Source organism: Ictidomys tridecemlineatus, chromosome 11 (assembly GCF_052094955.1).
Source record: "Ictidomys tridecemlineatus isolate mIctTri1 chromosome 11, mIctTri1.hap1, whole genome shotgun sequence".
NCBI lineage: Eukaryota > Metazoa > Chordata > Mammalia > Rodentia > Sciuridae > Ictidomys > Ictidomys tridecemlineatus.
In genome coordinates this window covers 119,015,627-119,031,538 of record NC_135487.1, presented here as the reverse complement: position 1 = coordinate 119,031,538, position 15,912 = coordinate 119,015,627, and the positions used below count along the sequence as shown (strand labels likewise).

Below are 15,912 nucleotides of genomic sequence, written 5' to 3'. Positions count from 1 at the left end.
GATCCCGTCTCCATTCAGTGGGCAACTTCAGCTCCTGGCCCTGTGTTGGCAGAAGGGGTTTGCTTTCTGTGAGTTTAAAGAGTCTTTATTTCAGCTCAGGTCTGGGTTAGTTCCCAGAGATGTGGAGAGAGAGAGAGAGAGAGAGAGAGAGAGAGAGAGAGAGAGAGAGAGAGAGAGAGAGAGAGAGAGAGAGAGAGAGAGAGAGAGAGAGAGAGAGAGAAGAGAGCACTTTGAGTCTTTGTAGGATTAGACACGAGTGGGGACAGGTATAAAGAAAAAAAATATAATCAAGACAGTGAATTTCATCTTGGTTTTTTTTAGGCTATCATGACCCAACTCAGCTTCCTGCTGTTTCTCATTGTGGCCAGCAGAGGATGCAGTGCTGGTGAGTCTCCCTGTCAGGGGTTCAGTCCCCCACTCACCTGCACACAGCTTTCAAAGAACACACACTAGGCAGGGTTGCTTCCAGGAAGGGGACTCTCCTGATCCAGAGATGACATCTTTGGGAGGCACAGAGGCCACCTTGGATGTAGTCTGAGGGCTGATTTCTGGCCTCTGGAGGGATCTGGTCTCTAGCAGTGAGAGTATTGCTAAGACATATCCTGGGTCTGGTTCTTTGTCTCTGTGTGGTCCTGAGGGGACCCTTGTAAGAAGTGTGGCCTCTCCTTGCCATTTTCCACTATGATGGCCTGCATGGACCTTGGGATTTCCATGGCAATTGTGTGACATGCTGTGTGCCCAGAGAATGTTCTCTTCATACTCCTCTCTATAATAAGAAGAGCAATGGCATTTTATAATCTGTATTTTTAAAATTAATTAATTTACTTATCTTTTAAAGATAAACACCTGTTTCTTTCCAGAGTACTGGGGATTGAGCCCAGGGGGACTCTACCACTGAGCCACATCACCAGCATGTTTTATTATTTTTTATTTTGAGATAGGGTCTCACTAAGTCACCTAGGCTGGCCTTGAATATGTGATCCTCCTACCTCAGCATCCTAAGTCACTGGGATCTCAGGTGTTTACCCCCATGGCTGGCTGGGAAAAGCATGTTTCTACATATTATCTCACTTGATCTTTACAAAAAATATAAGTAATTAGCTTCATCTTAGGCAGAAGGAAACTGAGGCTCAGGTGTGGCAAGTAGAACCCAAGGACTGTCCCCTGGAAGCCTGAGCTACTTAGGCCTGAATCCCTCTGACTTGAAAGCCTGTGATCCTCCCACCCCTCCAGACTTGTAGACTGGTTTGCAGAGTTAACGCTCCTGTACAAGGTTCTTCATTCTGTGCCCCTGCTGGTCTCCTGGCTAGAGTCTCAGCTCTGTCACCTCATCCTCTGCCTCAACCCCCTTAAGCTACCTGTATTTCCTCCTCAAGCCGGGCTTTGCTCCATTCTTTTCTCCAGGTCTTTGGACATGTTTTTCTCCTGCCTTGAATTCTCTTTTCTTTCTTCCAACTGATGAATCATGTCTATTCTCTCAGAGTACACTGTAGTGTCACCAGAACTAGAAAGCCTCTGTCACTAAGTCATCCTACTCCAGACAACCCCCAGCGCCCTTCAGACTTCTCTATTCTCATCTCAGAGTCTTTCTCTTGTTCTCCTGAGCTTATCCTTCATTCCTTTAAATAAAATTTTCTGTTGGTTTTGGCACCTCCCTCTAGAGGTAAGTTCCTGGGGAAGTTTAATTTCTTGAATGCCCTGTGCCCAGGGCAGGGCTTGGCCCAGCACGAGGTCGTGTGGAGGGAGGGAGGTAAACCTGTGCTGGATGCTGGCTCAGATGGGCTGATGGACGATGCTGGATAGCTCAGGGTCTTTCAACCCAGGCAGCGAGGCTCTGCCACAGAGGTGGAGTGAGTTGGGGATTAGTGGCAAGGGAAGACTTGGTTTTGTGTCAAAGCTGCAAAGAGAATGAAACTCTGCATATTCTCTAGCTGTGAGCAATGCTGTTTCCAAGGAATTGACCTGGTCTTCACTGTATGCATCTCTGCCTAGAAGCTGCAAAGAAATCAAAGAGAAATGCTTTAATGCAGATGGTAAGTATGGAGCCCTATCAGGATTTTATCCTCTGAGAAGTTTTTGATTTATTTATTTATTTGGTCTATTTGTTTGGTTTTCACTTATTGAAAAAAAAAATTGGTACTGGGGATTGAACCTGGGCACTTTACCACTGAGCTACATCCCAAGGCCTGCCCCCGACCATTGGCCTACTTTTTTGAGACAAGGTCTAAGTTTCTGAGGCTGATCTCAAACTTGTGACCCTTCTGCCTCGGCCTCCTGAGTTGTTGGTATTACAGGAATGTTTCACTGCACCAAGCTGGATATTTTTTAATTTAAAAGAATGTGACAAAATGTATATATCATATATTGGATGAGCTTCTTCATTTTAAGCAGTTTTAAGTGTACATTGCAGTGGCAGGAATTACTTTCTCAATGCTATGAAATCATCACCACCATCCACCTGAAGAAAATTTTCATTACCCCAACAGATACTCTATTAAGTAATGAATCTGTATTTTGCCTTTTTCTAAGGTCCAGGTAATTGCTGATGTATTTTCTATCTCTGTGAATTTGCCTCTTCTAGTTACCTCATTTGAGTAGAATCACCAGGTAGCTGGCTTATTTTACATCTGGCTTATCTCAATTAGCATAATGTTTTCAAGGTTTATACATGTAGCATGAATAATTACTTCATTTTATCAATTGTGTATAGATACATGTCAATATCAGCACTGTTGGGAGTCTCCCTGAGAACTCCCCAGGCCTTTCAAACATGGCGGTGGGCAAATTGCCAGTGGGCGGATAACAAGTTGTTCTGAAAACCTTCTAATTGACCCTCCCGTCTTCCGTACACATGGACAGTTCGTGCCCCCCATGAATCTTATGCAGGGCAGAGGTGCGTGCACAGTAGGTGATGACCTGACCTTTACTATGATTGGCCCCGGGAGCTTCCTGGTTTAAGATAACTGACTCTCACTTTCTATATAAGCTAGCACCAGCTTGCAGTAAAGTGCTCCATCTTTGTCACTGCTATCTGTGTGTGCATTTTAATCTCCGACCACGAACCTTGGCCTTTCATGCACAGTAGAGATGGTATATGATGTGCGTGTATACACACCCAATATTTTACTTATCTGTGGAATACTTGGGTTGTTTCTATGAGTCTTGTGACCAATGCTACAATAAATATTAGTGTACAAATAACTGTTGTGAGATCCAGTTTTTAATTCCTTTGGGCATGTACTAGAAGTGGAATTGCTAGGTCATATGAAAATTCTGTGCTTAATTCTGAGAGGAACGTTGCTGAGAGCTTAAATAATTCTGTGTTCTGCCTCAGTCAGTAGGTTGTTATTCAAACTTGGGGGTGTTCCACTACACCCAGGGATGCATACTGACAGGACTCAGGAGAGGAGCCCTTAGGCCATGTTTCTAGTTCCCAGAGCTGTCCTGGTCATGGCACTGAGATGGCATGAGCTCCCAGACAGGGAGGCTCGGGGCTGGTTCTCTCCACAGATGGCCTGTATCTCCTCCGGGCCAAGAATGGTGTCATCTACCAGACCTTCTGTGACATGACCTCTGGGGGTGGTGGCTGGACCCTGGTGGCCAGTGTGCACGAGAACAACATGGCTGGGAAGTGCACGGTGGGCGATCGGTGGTCCAGCCAGCAGGGCAACAGAGCAGACTACCCAGAGGGGGACGGCAACTGGGCCAATTACAACACCTTCGGGTCTGCAGAGGCAGCCACCAGTGACGACTACAAGGTGGGTGCCACTGGGAAAGGTGAGGACCTCAGTGTAGCTGGGCACAGCATGCAGGAGGGAGGCTGGGAGGGGGGCTGTGGACATGGGGCTGGAGCAGCAGAGAGAAACAGTCACATGCCTTGAGTCCCAGCTTCCTCCCACAAGGCCATTAGGCAGTGGGGTGGGAGGGGACATGATCTGCTGGAGGTAGGTGTGTGTGAGCATGGCTGGCCATCCGTCCACCTGGAGCCCAGAGCTGTCAGCTCAGCTGACAAAGCCCATGTGTGTCTTTTGCCCATGTGGGACCTTCTGGGTTGGTCAGTCTCAGTGTTGGTTGCTTTCCAGAACCCTGGCTACTACGACATCCAGGCTTCGGACCTGGGCATCTGGCATGTGCCCAACAAGAGCCCCATGGAGAACTGGCGGAACAGCTCTCTATTGAGGTACCGCACCACGACTGGCTTCTTCCAGCATCTGGAACATAATCTGTTTGGCCTCTACCAGGTACACAGGGCTGCAGGCTGGGGATCACTTCAGTGTTCAGGATGGGGGGACTAATCAGCTCTCTGGAGCCATGTCCTGATTGAGTGGCTGGAAAAATCAAAGCTGTCACATTGCTCAAGACTAAAACAGTCACGGGTCACTCCAGGGGAACTGGGCTGCATGAAATAACCACACAAGAGACACAAATACCTTTTTCTTTGGGGGTGCTATGACAGCTCCTCTGACCTTAAGGGTCCACAGAAAGAGGGAGTGAGGGAGCACGTGCTGACCCCTTTTATTGAGGAGAAACCATTCAAATGAGGCAAGGGGTCAGGTTTCAGGGGGCTGAGTGTAGCTTCATGATGTCTGCTGTCAGCAGGTTGACTGACATCTAGGAAGGCCACACCCAAGGACAGAGTAAGGGAAGGGGACACACAAAGGGAGTTTCCATGGAACATACAATCCCAAACAGGGCAAGGGGTTAATATCACAAAGGAACAGGTGAGTGTAGCTTGACCCATGGGGCTGCAGGAAGGCACGCCTACCCATGAAGACACATTCGGTTGCATTATTTCTACCCTCAAGATTGGGGCTACCTCCTCAGTTACTTCAAAGTGGCCAGATCACTGGAAGTGACCAACAGTGCCTCAACCAATCAGGAGAGGAAAAACACTGGTCACATGATGTGGTGGCCTCCCACACTAAGTCACTACTATTTGAGTGATATTTTATGAGTTCAGTGCAATATCATGCATATCCCAGAGACTCTGAGCCAGGCAAGGGAAGAGCCCTAAGGGAGAGAAGAGTGGGAAGAAAGAGGAAGAGACACAGAGGACTTGGGACTCTTGGGGAGATCCTGCTATGGGGAGAAGGAGTCGTCATTATTAAGACTGGTTTCTGAGTAATGACAGTTAACTTGAAGGGATCCATTTTCTGTCCAAAATGGCGGCATATCTACTGTCCTTACAAAACTTTTCCTTTTGGTTCCTGCAGAAATACCCAGTGAAGTATGGATTAGGGAACTGTTTGAATGACAATGGCCCAGCAATACCTGTGGTCTACGACTTTGGTGATGCTCAGAAGACCGCATCTTACTACTCACCTATTGGTCAAAGTGAGTGTTTGCTCCCAAAGTCCAATCAGAAGTCCTTTCTTGAACTCTTGGTGAAAGAGGGAAAGAGGGTAATATCAATAATAAAGAACTGCTAGACAGGGTCAGAGGTGCATACTTGTCATCCCAGCTACTCTGGAGGCTTGAGGCAGGAGGATTGCAAGTTTGAGGCCAGCCTCCGTAACTTAGCAAGACCCTGTCTCAACATAAAATATAAAATGGGTTGGGGATGTGGCTCAGTGCCAGAGCACCCCTGCATTCATTCCCCAGTACCACCACCAAAACACCAAAGGCTAGTATTCACTAATTGAGCTGTTAAAATATGTCAGACTCATTCCTAGGAATTTGATGTGATTTTGTGTTATTACATCATGAGAAAACTATGAAATTAGGATTATCATTTTCTCCATTTTATGGGGCATAAACCCAGCCTTCCTCCCTGTGCAGCCTCTTATAATAATTAAGAAAAGGTGAAGGCTAATACTTACAGGAAAGAACTAGCAAAGTGGTGAGGAAGATTTATTTTTATTTATCTATTTATTTATTTTGGTCCTGGGGATTGAACCCAGGGGTGCTTAACCACTGAGCCACATCTCAGGCCTTTTTTATATTTTATTAGAGAGAGGATCTTGCTGAGTTGCTTAGGGCCTTGCTTAGCTGCTGAGGCTGACTTTGAACTTGTGATGCTTCTGCTTTAGCCTCCCTTGACACTGAGATTGCAGACATGCTACTGCATCTGGCTAATATTTATTTTTGTTTTGATGGATAGCTATTAATTTTCTTTAAAAAGATGTTTCTCAATACAATGAAACCATAGAAATGAAGTTTTGGGCCAGAAAAATCAAGAGCCATTTACTTTTGGTATTTGAATGAAAGCAGAAAAGCAAGTGATGCTGGGAAAACATCCCATGGTCACTGGCTGAGAGGGGTGTAAACAGCAACAGGTGGCTGCATTGGACATTGCTTACCCTGCTCATCTTTACATAGGGATCTTACTATCTATCTTCTTTTTATTTGGCGGTATTGGGGATTGAGCCCGAGGGTACTCTACCACTGATCTACATCCCTAGCCCCCCCCTTTGTTTAGGGTTTCACTAAGTGGCTGAGACTGGCTTAGAACTTGCAATTCTCCTGCCTCAGCCTCCCGAGCCACTGGCATTACAGGTCGCACCACTGTGGTGGGCCTAGTGAGCTTTCTGTCCAGTCTAATGTCTCCTGCAATCTTTAGGAAAACAAGTCTTCTGTGAGTTCCAGCCTCTTACTCCAGATGAGAGAGCTTCCCTCAAGGCCAAGTTCAGGTCTGGGATTCACCAACCACTGGCCACATGGTGTGGAGCTCCATCCCTATGGCTTGGATGTTCGGCTGTCGGCTAAACTCTTGGCTTAGGGCATCTTGTTCTGGTTAAAAAAGAAAATGCTTCTAGTTATTATTATTATTTTTAGATACTGGGAATTGGACCCAGGAGCACTTTACTACTGAGCTACTGCACCAGTGTTTGTTTGTTTGTTTTTTAAATTAATTACTCCCCCTTTTTTGGATGGGCCTTTATTTTATTTATTTATTATTGATTTATTTAGTTATATGCAGTGCTGCTAAGAATTGAACCCAGTGCCTCACATGCTAGGCAAGCACTCTATCACTGTGCTGCAAACCCAGCGCCCTGCCCCAGTCTTTTTTTTTTTTTCATTTTGAGTCAGGATCTCACTAAGTTACTGAGGGTCTCAATAAATTGCTGAAGCTGGTCTTGAACTTGTGATCCTTCTTCCTCAGCCTCCTAAGACACTGGGATTGCAGATGTGTGCCGCTGTGTCCTGCTCTAGTCACTCTTTTTAATACTTGGCTCTTGTTTGCATCTTCTTTTTCAGCGGAATTTGTTGCAGGATTTGTCCAGTTCCGGGTGTTTAATAACGAGAGAGCAGCCAATGCTCTGTGTGCTGGGATGAGAGTCACTGGCTGCAACACGGAGCATGTGAGTTTCTGGGGAGACAGCAGCAGGCACGCATGTGTGCGTGTGCGTATGCGTGTGAACTTATGTGTGCCTGTGTCGTTGTGCATCAAACTTGATCTCTTCCCCCCTTATTCTCTTTACTCCCTTTTCCCATTTTTCTTGATGTATTATACATAGCAGTTGGCCTAGTTGCTACATATTCCTACATGCACATGAGATAATTTGATCACTTTCATTTTACAGTACCTCTTTCCCTCCCCCCCTCCTTCCCTGGTCCTCTTCCTCTACTCTACTGGTATCCCTTCTATTTTTGTGAGATGCTCTTCTTTCCCCCTTTATCCTCTTAGCTACTGCATATCTCATTACCCTCTTGATGGTGTCATATGAACAGAATTTGAATGGAGTCCATTTTATCAATATTTTAATTTATGGTGAGTATTCTTGTGCCTGTTTTCTTCCATAGTTTCTTTCTTTCTTTTCTTTTTTAGTTTATACTGGGGATGGAATCCAGGGGTGCTCTATCACTGAGCTACATCCCCTTTTTACCTTTTATTTTGAGACAGGGTCTTTCTAAGTTGCTGAGACTCTTAAACTTGCCCTCTTCATGTCTCAGCCTCCTGAGTCACTGGAATTATATGCATGTGCCACCGTGCCGACTCAGCTTCTGTTTTCTTTAAGAAGTACTTCCTGTATTGAGGTCATAAGGCTACTGCAAATATAACATTAATATTGGAAAAATGTTAATATTAACATCTAGAATACTCATCTTTATGTGAGCATGTGTATGTGTATGAGAATGTGACTTCCTTTCTCCTTGCTGAGGCTCAGGACAAGGACTGTGGGACCTCCTGTTTAGGCACAGATGTCCTGTACTCGTTAGGATCAAAATCAAGGGTTGAAGTTTCAAATGCATCATTGTTGTATTCTCAGCCTTTGGGATTAAATATTCTGTTACCTGGATTTAGGGTGAGGATTATGATCAGGAACAACCCATGAAAGCCTTTTGAAGCTGAGAGTGCTTGAGAAACATGAGGTGTTGTTATTCTCCACCTGAGTTTTAGCTGCCAGAGTCAACCTTGGCCTTCCCACCCCTGTCCAGGGATTGCATGGATGGACCATGTGTTGACACATTACCAGGAAAGTCCTGGACATATTCTGCTAGAACCTCACTCAGGCCATCCCAGCTCCCTACCACAGGTACTTTCTCTGGCCAGAGGTCACCATGGGGACTGATTGCCAGAGCAGGACAAGGCAGCTTCACCATCAAGGAGGACCCTAGGGTTAGGATGGGGAATATTCAGTATGGAAACACTAAAGGAGCAGATCCGTTGTGACTATCTAGCTCCCCTGGCACCTCAAAGCCATGGCTTCAGGCATGTGAAATGTAGTGTGCACATGTGCCAGCACACACCTGCTCTTACCTGCCCTGGGCACCTACACTGTACTAGAACAGGAGACACAACGGTGATATATTCCTTGCTCTCATCCAACAGGGCAGACTTTCACACAAAGGTGAAATGACTATCTGATGAACCCAGAATATAGAATATATATTTCTATATATAATATAGAAATATATATTTCTATATTTAATAGAAATATAAACCAGGGGGGTGGGGAAGTAGCTCAGTGGTTGAATGCTTACCCAGCATATGTGAGGTCCTTGGTTCAACCCTCAGCAACAAAAATAAGACAAAACAAAACAACACGACAACAACAAAAACAACAACAACAAATAACCAGGGGCTGTAAGAACACCTAACTCTGATGAGGTGTCAAGGAAGTGATTGCAGGAAAGGGAACTTCTGTGCTGAGTCTTGAGAGCTGGAGAGAGAGAACTTTATGAGTTCTCAATGCAATTTAGGAAATGAATAATGTGTTCAGAATCATCAGTGTTTCAGAGGGCATGTGGCATTGAGGGGGCAGCAAGCTGTTTTGCAGTTTTGGTGCATGAGATGTATGTGGGGTAGTGACAGGAACTGGATTAGGAAGAGACTTTAACATCACAACAAAGATTTTGAACTTTATAGGTGATGAGAGCCAATAAAATACTTGAACAGGAAGATTTGACTTGATTGTCTTTGTGACAATCATACTGGTAGCACAGTGGTGACAGATTCTAGTGGGGTGAGATTAAAGATCAGGAGACCAATATTGAGGTGGTTCCCCATAGTCTAGATGAAGGCCTGAATCAGGGTATTGCCAAAAGGGATGAAAAGGAGGTACTGAGAATTCCAGAGATTCTAGATTCATGTCCAGTTTACACAGATGATAGAAAGGCAACAAGTCTAAAATAAACTCATGGTTTTCATTGGGGTAAGGGAATATCTTTTATTACATCAGGGTGTCTGGATGATGAGCAGGTTTGGGGTCAACTAAGGACATACAGTCATATGCTGCTGCATAACAATATTTTGACCAATGACAGACTGCAAATATGACAAAGGTCCCAAGAGATCGTATTACCTTGTGACATCATGGTCATCTTAGTTTGTGTAAATACACTATCATGTTCACACAGTGTCAAAATTGCCCCATGATACATTTCTCAGTAAGTGTCCGCATATTAAATGATGTCTGGATATAATTAACTGTGTTTCAGTTAAGGGGAGCCTGAAGTGCCTTCAGAGAGGTCCCAGTGACAGAGTTTGAGGTCTTCAGCCCAAGAAATAAATGGACTGGAGACAGAGCTTTGGGACCATCAGTGAATTGTTAGTAACTGTAGCCAAAGAGGATCAGACAATCTATAAGAGAGAGGGAGCTGTGTCTCCTTCTAGGGAGGAGCACTTAAGGAATTCTGAAGGAAGAGACCAGCCAAGGAATCCAAGAAGGAATGTTCAGAAAAGTTGAAGGAAAGCCAGGAGGAGAAGGTGTGTCACTAAAGCTAGGGGTAAAGAAGTTTTTATCAGAGACACACACATCAACACTGCCCATGGAGAACTGATGAGCAGCAAAGATTCCTCTGGATTTGGTCATAAGGTCTTTGGGCTCACCAGCAGCCCTCTCATCACCACCTCCTCCTCTCCTTGTGTCCTAGCACTGCATTGGTGGAGGAGGATTCTTCCCAGAGGGTAATCCCATCCAGTGTGGAGACTTCTCTTCTTTTGACTGGAATGGACATGGAACTCACGTTGGTTACAGCAGCAGCCGGGAGATAACAGAGGCAGCTGTGCTTCTCTTCTATCGTTGAGAACTTCATTCTACAGGACCCAGAGCTCTTCTCCCAGGGATGCGGTCCTAAGGATGGAGAACCACTTGCTTAGGAACTGGAATGTTAGTTGCACAGGAAAAAAGAATAAATCATGTTATTTTAGGAATTGGTGTTTGTGTTATTCCGCTTCGCATCACTGTGACAAAAAATCTGTGGCAAGAATAATTTAGAGGAGGGAAAGTTTGTTTTGGCTCATGGTTTCAGAGATTCCGTCCATGGTGGATCAAGTCTGTTGCTGTGGGCACAAGTGAGGCAGAACATCACAGTGGATGGGTGAGGTGGCTACTCCATGCATGACAGTCGGGGTGGGGGTGGGGAGGAAGCGAAAGAGAGAAATAAAATAGTGGGAAGAAGTGAACTTCCCCAGTGACCCACCTCCTCCGGCCATGCCCCACCTGCCTACAGTTACTGCCCAGTCAGTTCATACAGATTAGGATGGACTGGTTGGTTACAGTGCTCACAATCCAGTTACTTCACCTCTGAGTATTCCTGAATTAACACAGGATCTTCTTACGTAGGGAGGAAAGCACTGCAGGAGATTCCAAAAGACTGTCTATTGCTCTCAACTATTCAACTTCCACCACCTCCGTGCTTGGACTGTTAGGGCTTAGGAATCCTGACAGGGGAATATGCCATCCCCCAACACCCTTCAGGTAACCCTTTAAAATAGCCAGAGGAGTAAAGGGCAGGGAGGAGGCTTTTTGTCCTGCTCCTTCTTACCTTACCCATATGGACTGCTCAATTTGCATCCTCTACCTGAAACTCCTAAGGAAGAAAATAGTCTTTTTTGTGTGGGGGATTGGGTGTGTGACAAAGTCACCCAATATCCATATCTGGTGTCTGACAGCCTTGGTGGTGGGTTTCTCCTTAGGGAAGGATGGGGCTGGCAGGCCTCTGAGGATGCCTCTTCTAGGGTAGTAGCTAACCCTCCTGGATCCCATCTTCATGGCTTTGTTCAAAAGGGGCCAAGTGACCCAATCATCCCCACTGGGTTATAGTACAGGTGGGACGGGATGACATCAGTACTGGACCTTGGTTAAATGTTGGGCATTTTATTGTGTTTTTCTCTAGAATGTCACCATGTTTATAATCAGCCCTTCCTTATCTCCACTACTCTAAGTGGAATAATTGTATTCCTCTCTGGCTGAGAGACATCCTTCTTGGGTTCAATAATTTGCGAGAGTGGCTCATGGAATCCAGGAAAATAGTTTTGTTACTCTTGGCAATTAATTACAAAGTCCACACCTCCTGATTTCAAAATGTGCTGCAAAGCTACAGTGATCAAAACCGCACGCTACTGGCATAAAGACTGACACAGAGACTAATGGAATTGACCAGAGAGCTCAGAAATGAGCCCTCACATTATGGTCAAATGACTTGGAACCAGGTTGCCAGGACCACTCAATGGGAAGAGGACCCCTTTTTTGACCAATGGTGCTGGGAAAAGAGGATATTCACATGCAAAAGAATGAAGCTAGACCCTTGCCTAATAGCACACACAGAAATTAGTTCAAAATGGATCTGTAATCTACATGTAAGACTACAACTATAAAACTCTTAGATCAAAACAGGTCAAAATCTTCATAGTAGTGAGTTTGGCAATGATTTCTCAGACTTGTCACCAATGACACAGGCAACTAAAGAAGGAAAGGACTCATCAGCCTTCAAGAGAATTAAACATTTTGTGCATTTGGCAGGGTGTGGTGCCACAAACCTGTAATCCCAGCAACTGGGGAGGCAGAGGCAGGAGGATCACAAGCTTGAGGCCAGCCTCAGAAACTTAATGGGACCCTGTCTCAAAACAAAAAATAAAAAGGACTGATAACTCAGTGGTAAAGTGCCCCTGGGTTCAATCCCTAGTACCCAAATATGTGTGTGTGTGTTTGTAATTTAGAAGCACTATCAACAGAGCAGAACAACCACAGAGTGGAGGAAATATTTGCATATCATATATGGACTCCTAAAATTCAACAATGCAACCCCAAACAACAAAACTCACAACTTGGTAAAAGACTCAAACAGACAATTCTCCAAAGAAGTAATACACATGGCCAAAAAGCACATGAAAAGTGCCAAGCCCCACTAATCATTATGGAATGCAAACCAAAGCTCTAGTGAGATACTGTGGGAGGCCAATCTTATGGGTGAATGAGTTACACTCCCCAGCTGGGTACTGAGGTGCTCAGTCACAGAAATGGGTGTGTCTTGCTACAGCCCCATGGGTGAAGCTATGCTCACCTGTTCCCTTGTAATATAACCCCTTGCCCTGTTTAGGATAGAATCTTCCATGGAAGTGCCTTGTGTGTGTCCCCTTCTCTTACTGTGCCCTTGGGTGTGGCCTACCCAGGTGTCAGTCAACCTGCTGACAGTGGACATCATGAAGATAGACTCAGCCCTCTGAAACCTGACCCCTTGCCTCATTTGAATAGCTTCTCCTCAATAAAAGGGATCAGCGAGTGCCTTGCTCTGTCTCTTTCTGTGGACCCTTAAGGTCAGAGGATCCATCACAGCAACCCCAAAGAAAAAGGTATTTGTGCCTCTTGTGTGGTTATTTTGTGCAGCCCAGTCAGCCCAGTTTAACTAGAGTGACCCCTGAGCCTTTTAGTCGTGAGAACAGAAACCCGGAAAGATACCACTTCATAACCCATGAGAATGGCTACTTTAAAAACAAACAAAAATGAATGCAGAAAATAACAAGTGTTGGCCAGGATGCGGAGACCTTGGGATCCTTGTGCACTGTTGGAAATAAAATGGCTTATACACTGTGGAAAAGATTTTGGAGGCCAAGTTCATAGCTGGAATATACCAAGCACTGGCCACAGGGGTGTGGGCTCCATCCTTACATCTTGGATGTTTGGCCTAAACTTTTGGCTTAGGGCATCCTGGTCTGGTTAAAAAAGAAGAGGTTCTAGTTATCGTTGTTGTTCTTGTTATTATTATTAGGTATTGGGAATTGAATCCAAGAGCACTTTACCACTGAGCTTCAGCTCCAGTCTTTTTAATTTCTAATTTTGGGGGAGGATTTCACTAAGTTACTGAGGGTCTCACTAAATTGCTGAAGCTGGTCTTGAACTTGTGATCCTTCCTCCTCAGCCTCCTGAGTCACTGGGATTGCAGGTGTGTGCCACTGGGCCTGGCTATAGTCACTCTTTTTTTTTTTTTTTTTGGTACTAGAGATTGAACCCAGAGATTCACCACTTCACCACTGAGCTACATCCCCAGTCCTTTCTTAAATTTTATTTTAAGGCAGAGTCTCACTGAATTGGGTAGGACCTCACAAAGTTGCTGAGGCTGCCCTCAAACTGTTGTTCCTCCTGCCTCAACTTCCTGAACTTCTGGGATTAGAGATGTGAATCAGCTGTGTCCTGCTAGAGTCACTGTTTTTAGTACTTGGCTCTTGTTGGCATCTCTTTTTCAGGAGAATTTGTTGCAGGGTTTGTCCAGTTCAGGGTGTTTAATAAGGAGGGAGCAGCCAATGCTCTGTGTGCTGGGGTGAGAGTCACTGGCTGCAACACGGAACACGTGACTTTCTGAGAGACAGCAACCTGCACGTATGTGTGGGGCAGAGTTGTGGGGGGCATGCTGGCTTTTGCGGGATGTGCCATGTGTATCTAAATTGGTCTCTTCCCCACTTGGTTTCTTTACTCCTCTTTCCATTTTTCTTGATGTATTATACACACTAGTTGCCTTGGTGCTACATATTCCTACATGCACATGACATATTCGGTCACTTTCATTTTACAGCACCTCTTTCCCTCTGTTCCTCCTTTCCCGGTCCTTCCTCTACCCCACTGGTCTCCCTTCTATTTTCATGAGACGCCCCACTTTCCCCTGTATTCTCTTTAGCTTCCACATATCTGGTTACTGTTTTGATGGTGAATTTGAATGGGGTCCATTTTATCAATGTTTTACTTTATAGTTAGTATGACTTTGCTTTTTTTTTTTCCTCCTTTTTTTTCTTTTTATAGAGGAGAGTGAATCCAGGGGTGCTCTATCACTGATCTACATCCCCTTTTTTATTTTTTATTTTGAGACAGTGTCTTGATGAGGCTGGCCTTGAACTTGCCATCCTCATGTCTCAGCCTCCTGAGTCACTGGAATCATATGCATGTGCCACCGTGTCCACTCAGTTTGTGTTATCTTTAGGACGTACTTCCTTGTGTTGTGGTCACAAAGCTATTGCCAAGGTAACATCAGTATTGGAACAATTTTCATATTAACATCTAGAATACTAATCTTTATGTTTAGGGGGTTTTCTCCCCATGGTAGAAGAGTGCACCATAGCTGTGGTGACTGAAGACTGTTTTGGGGGGAGGTCTTGTAACTCCAAGGTAGGGAGAGATAGTCATCAAGAACAAGGACACTCACTCTTCCCTTCCCAAGTGGCTGAGGCATGAGGATCTCAAATTCAAGGCCAGCCTCAGCAATTTCCAGACACCCTCAGCATTTGTGGTGAGACCCCATCTCACAACAATAAATAAAATAAAAAGGACTGGGGACGAGGCTCAGGGGTAAAGCACTCCTGGCTCCAACCTCCAGGACAGACAGACAAAAAACCAACAAGCACCACACACCTATGGCCCAGGATCCATGCTGGCGATGGAACCAGGGTCACTCTGCGTCACTCTGTGTGGTTTGGGCAGGTGATGAACAGGCCACACGAACACAAAGGTCCCTTTTTCTCAATTGTGGGAGGCGGGGCGGCTCTGCAACCTCAAGGGTCAGCTCCACACTGGACAGCACTGGACCTGGGCAAGAGGACAAGAGAGAGCGCACCCCCAACCCCTCTATTTATTAGGACAAAGACATTTGATAGAATATTCCACCCAAATAAGGCAGGGGATGATGTTTCAGAAGGGGGGCTGCCCAATCCCATTGAGTGACACCCAAGCCCAGAGCCGAGGCACTTCCTTGCCCAGTGAAGGGAAGGCTCATTGCTTCGCACAGTGTGCGATGTCAGTTCAATGTCCTCGTTACTCAAAGCTGAGGGGTTGTGCCTAGCTCATGTGCAGGGCAACCCCCAAAGAGCCCCCCTCAACAAACACACCCCCAAACCATCTTATATTGCAAAAGATATTCTCTTCTCACAATAAAGAACGATCTGACCTGCAATGTCCTTAGTGCTGTGGTTGAGAAACAAAAGCCAGCCAACATAGTGAGACCGTCTCAAAAAAGAGACTGGGGATGTAGCTTGGGGTAGGATGGTAGAATGCATCTGACTTCAATCCTCAAAACTAAAAAAAAATCTCGAGGTCAAGGTATCCATTGTGCAATGCCAGGCAATCCTTCACCTATCACCCCTTGGTCAGGGATCCTTAATCAGGAGGAGGAAGGATGACCAATGTATTTTTCTCCATAATAATTCACATTATATTTTTTGGGTAAGCAGCAGATTTTATAATGGCAACATCAAGAGATAAT

At 45.3% G+C, this 15,912-nt stretch overlaps 1 protein-coding gene across 2 annotated transcripts; it reads left to right on the top strand.

Annotated features, from left to right (window-relative positions):
• Positions 1-327: 327 nt before the first annotated feature.
• LOC144367792 (intelectin-1a-like) lies at positions 328-10,470 on the top strand. 2 transcript variants are annotated; one of them, XM_078024939.1, is made up of 7 exons: positions 328-385; positions 1,932-2,033; positions 3,511-3,758; positions 4,083-4,241; positions 5,214-5,334; positions 7,198-7,301; positions 10,318-10,470. In XM_078024939.1, the coding sequence occupies exons 1-7, from the start codon at positions 328-330 to the stop codon at positions 10,468-10,470; spliced, it is 945 nt and encodes a 314-aa protein (XP_077881065.1). The 2 variants fall into 2 exon arrangements, with proteins under 2 accessions (XP_077881065.1, XP_077881066.1); XM_078024940.1 differs by having other exon boundaries at positions 328-389; positions 1,939-2,033.
• Positions 10,471-15,912: the final 5,442 nt, after the last annotated feature.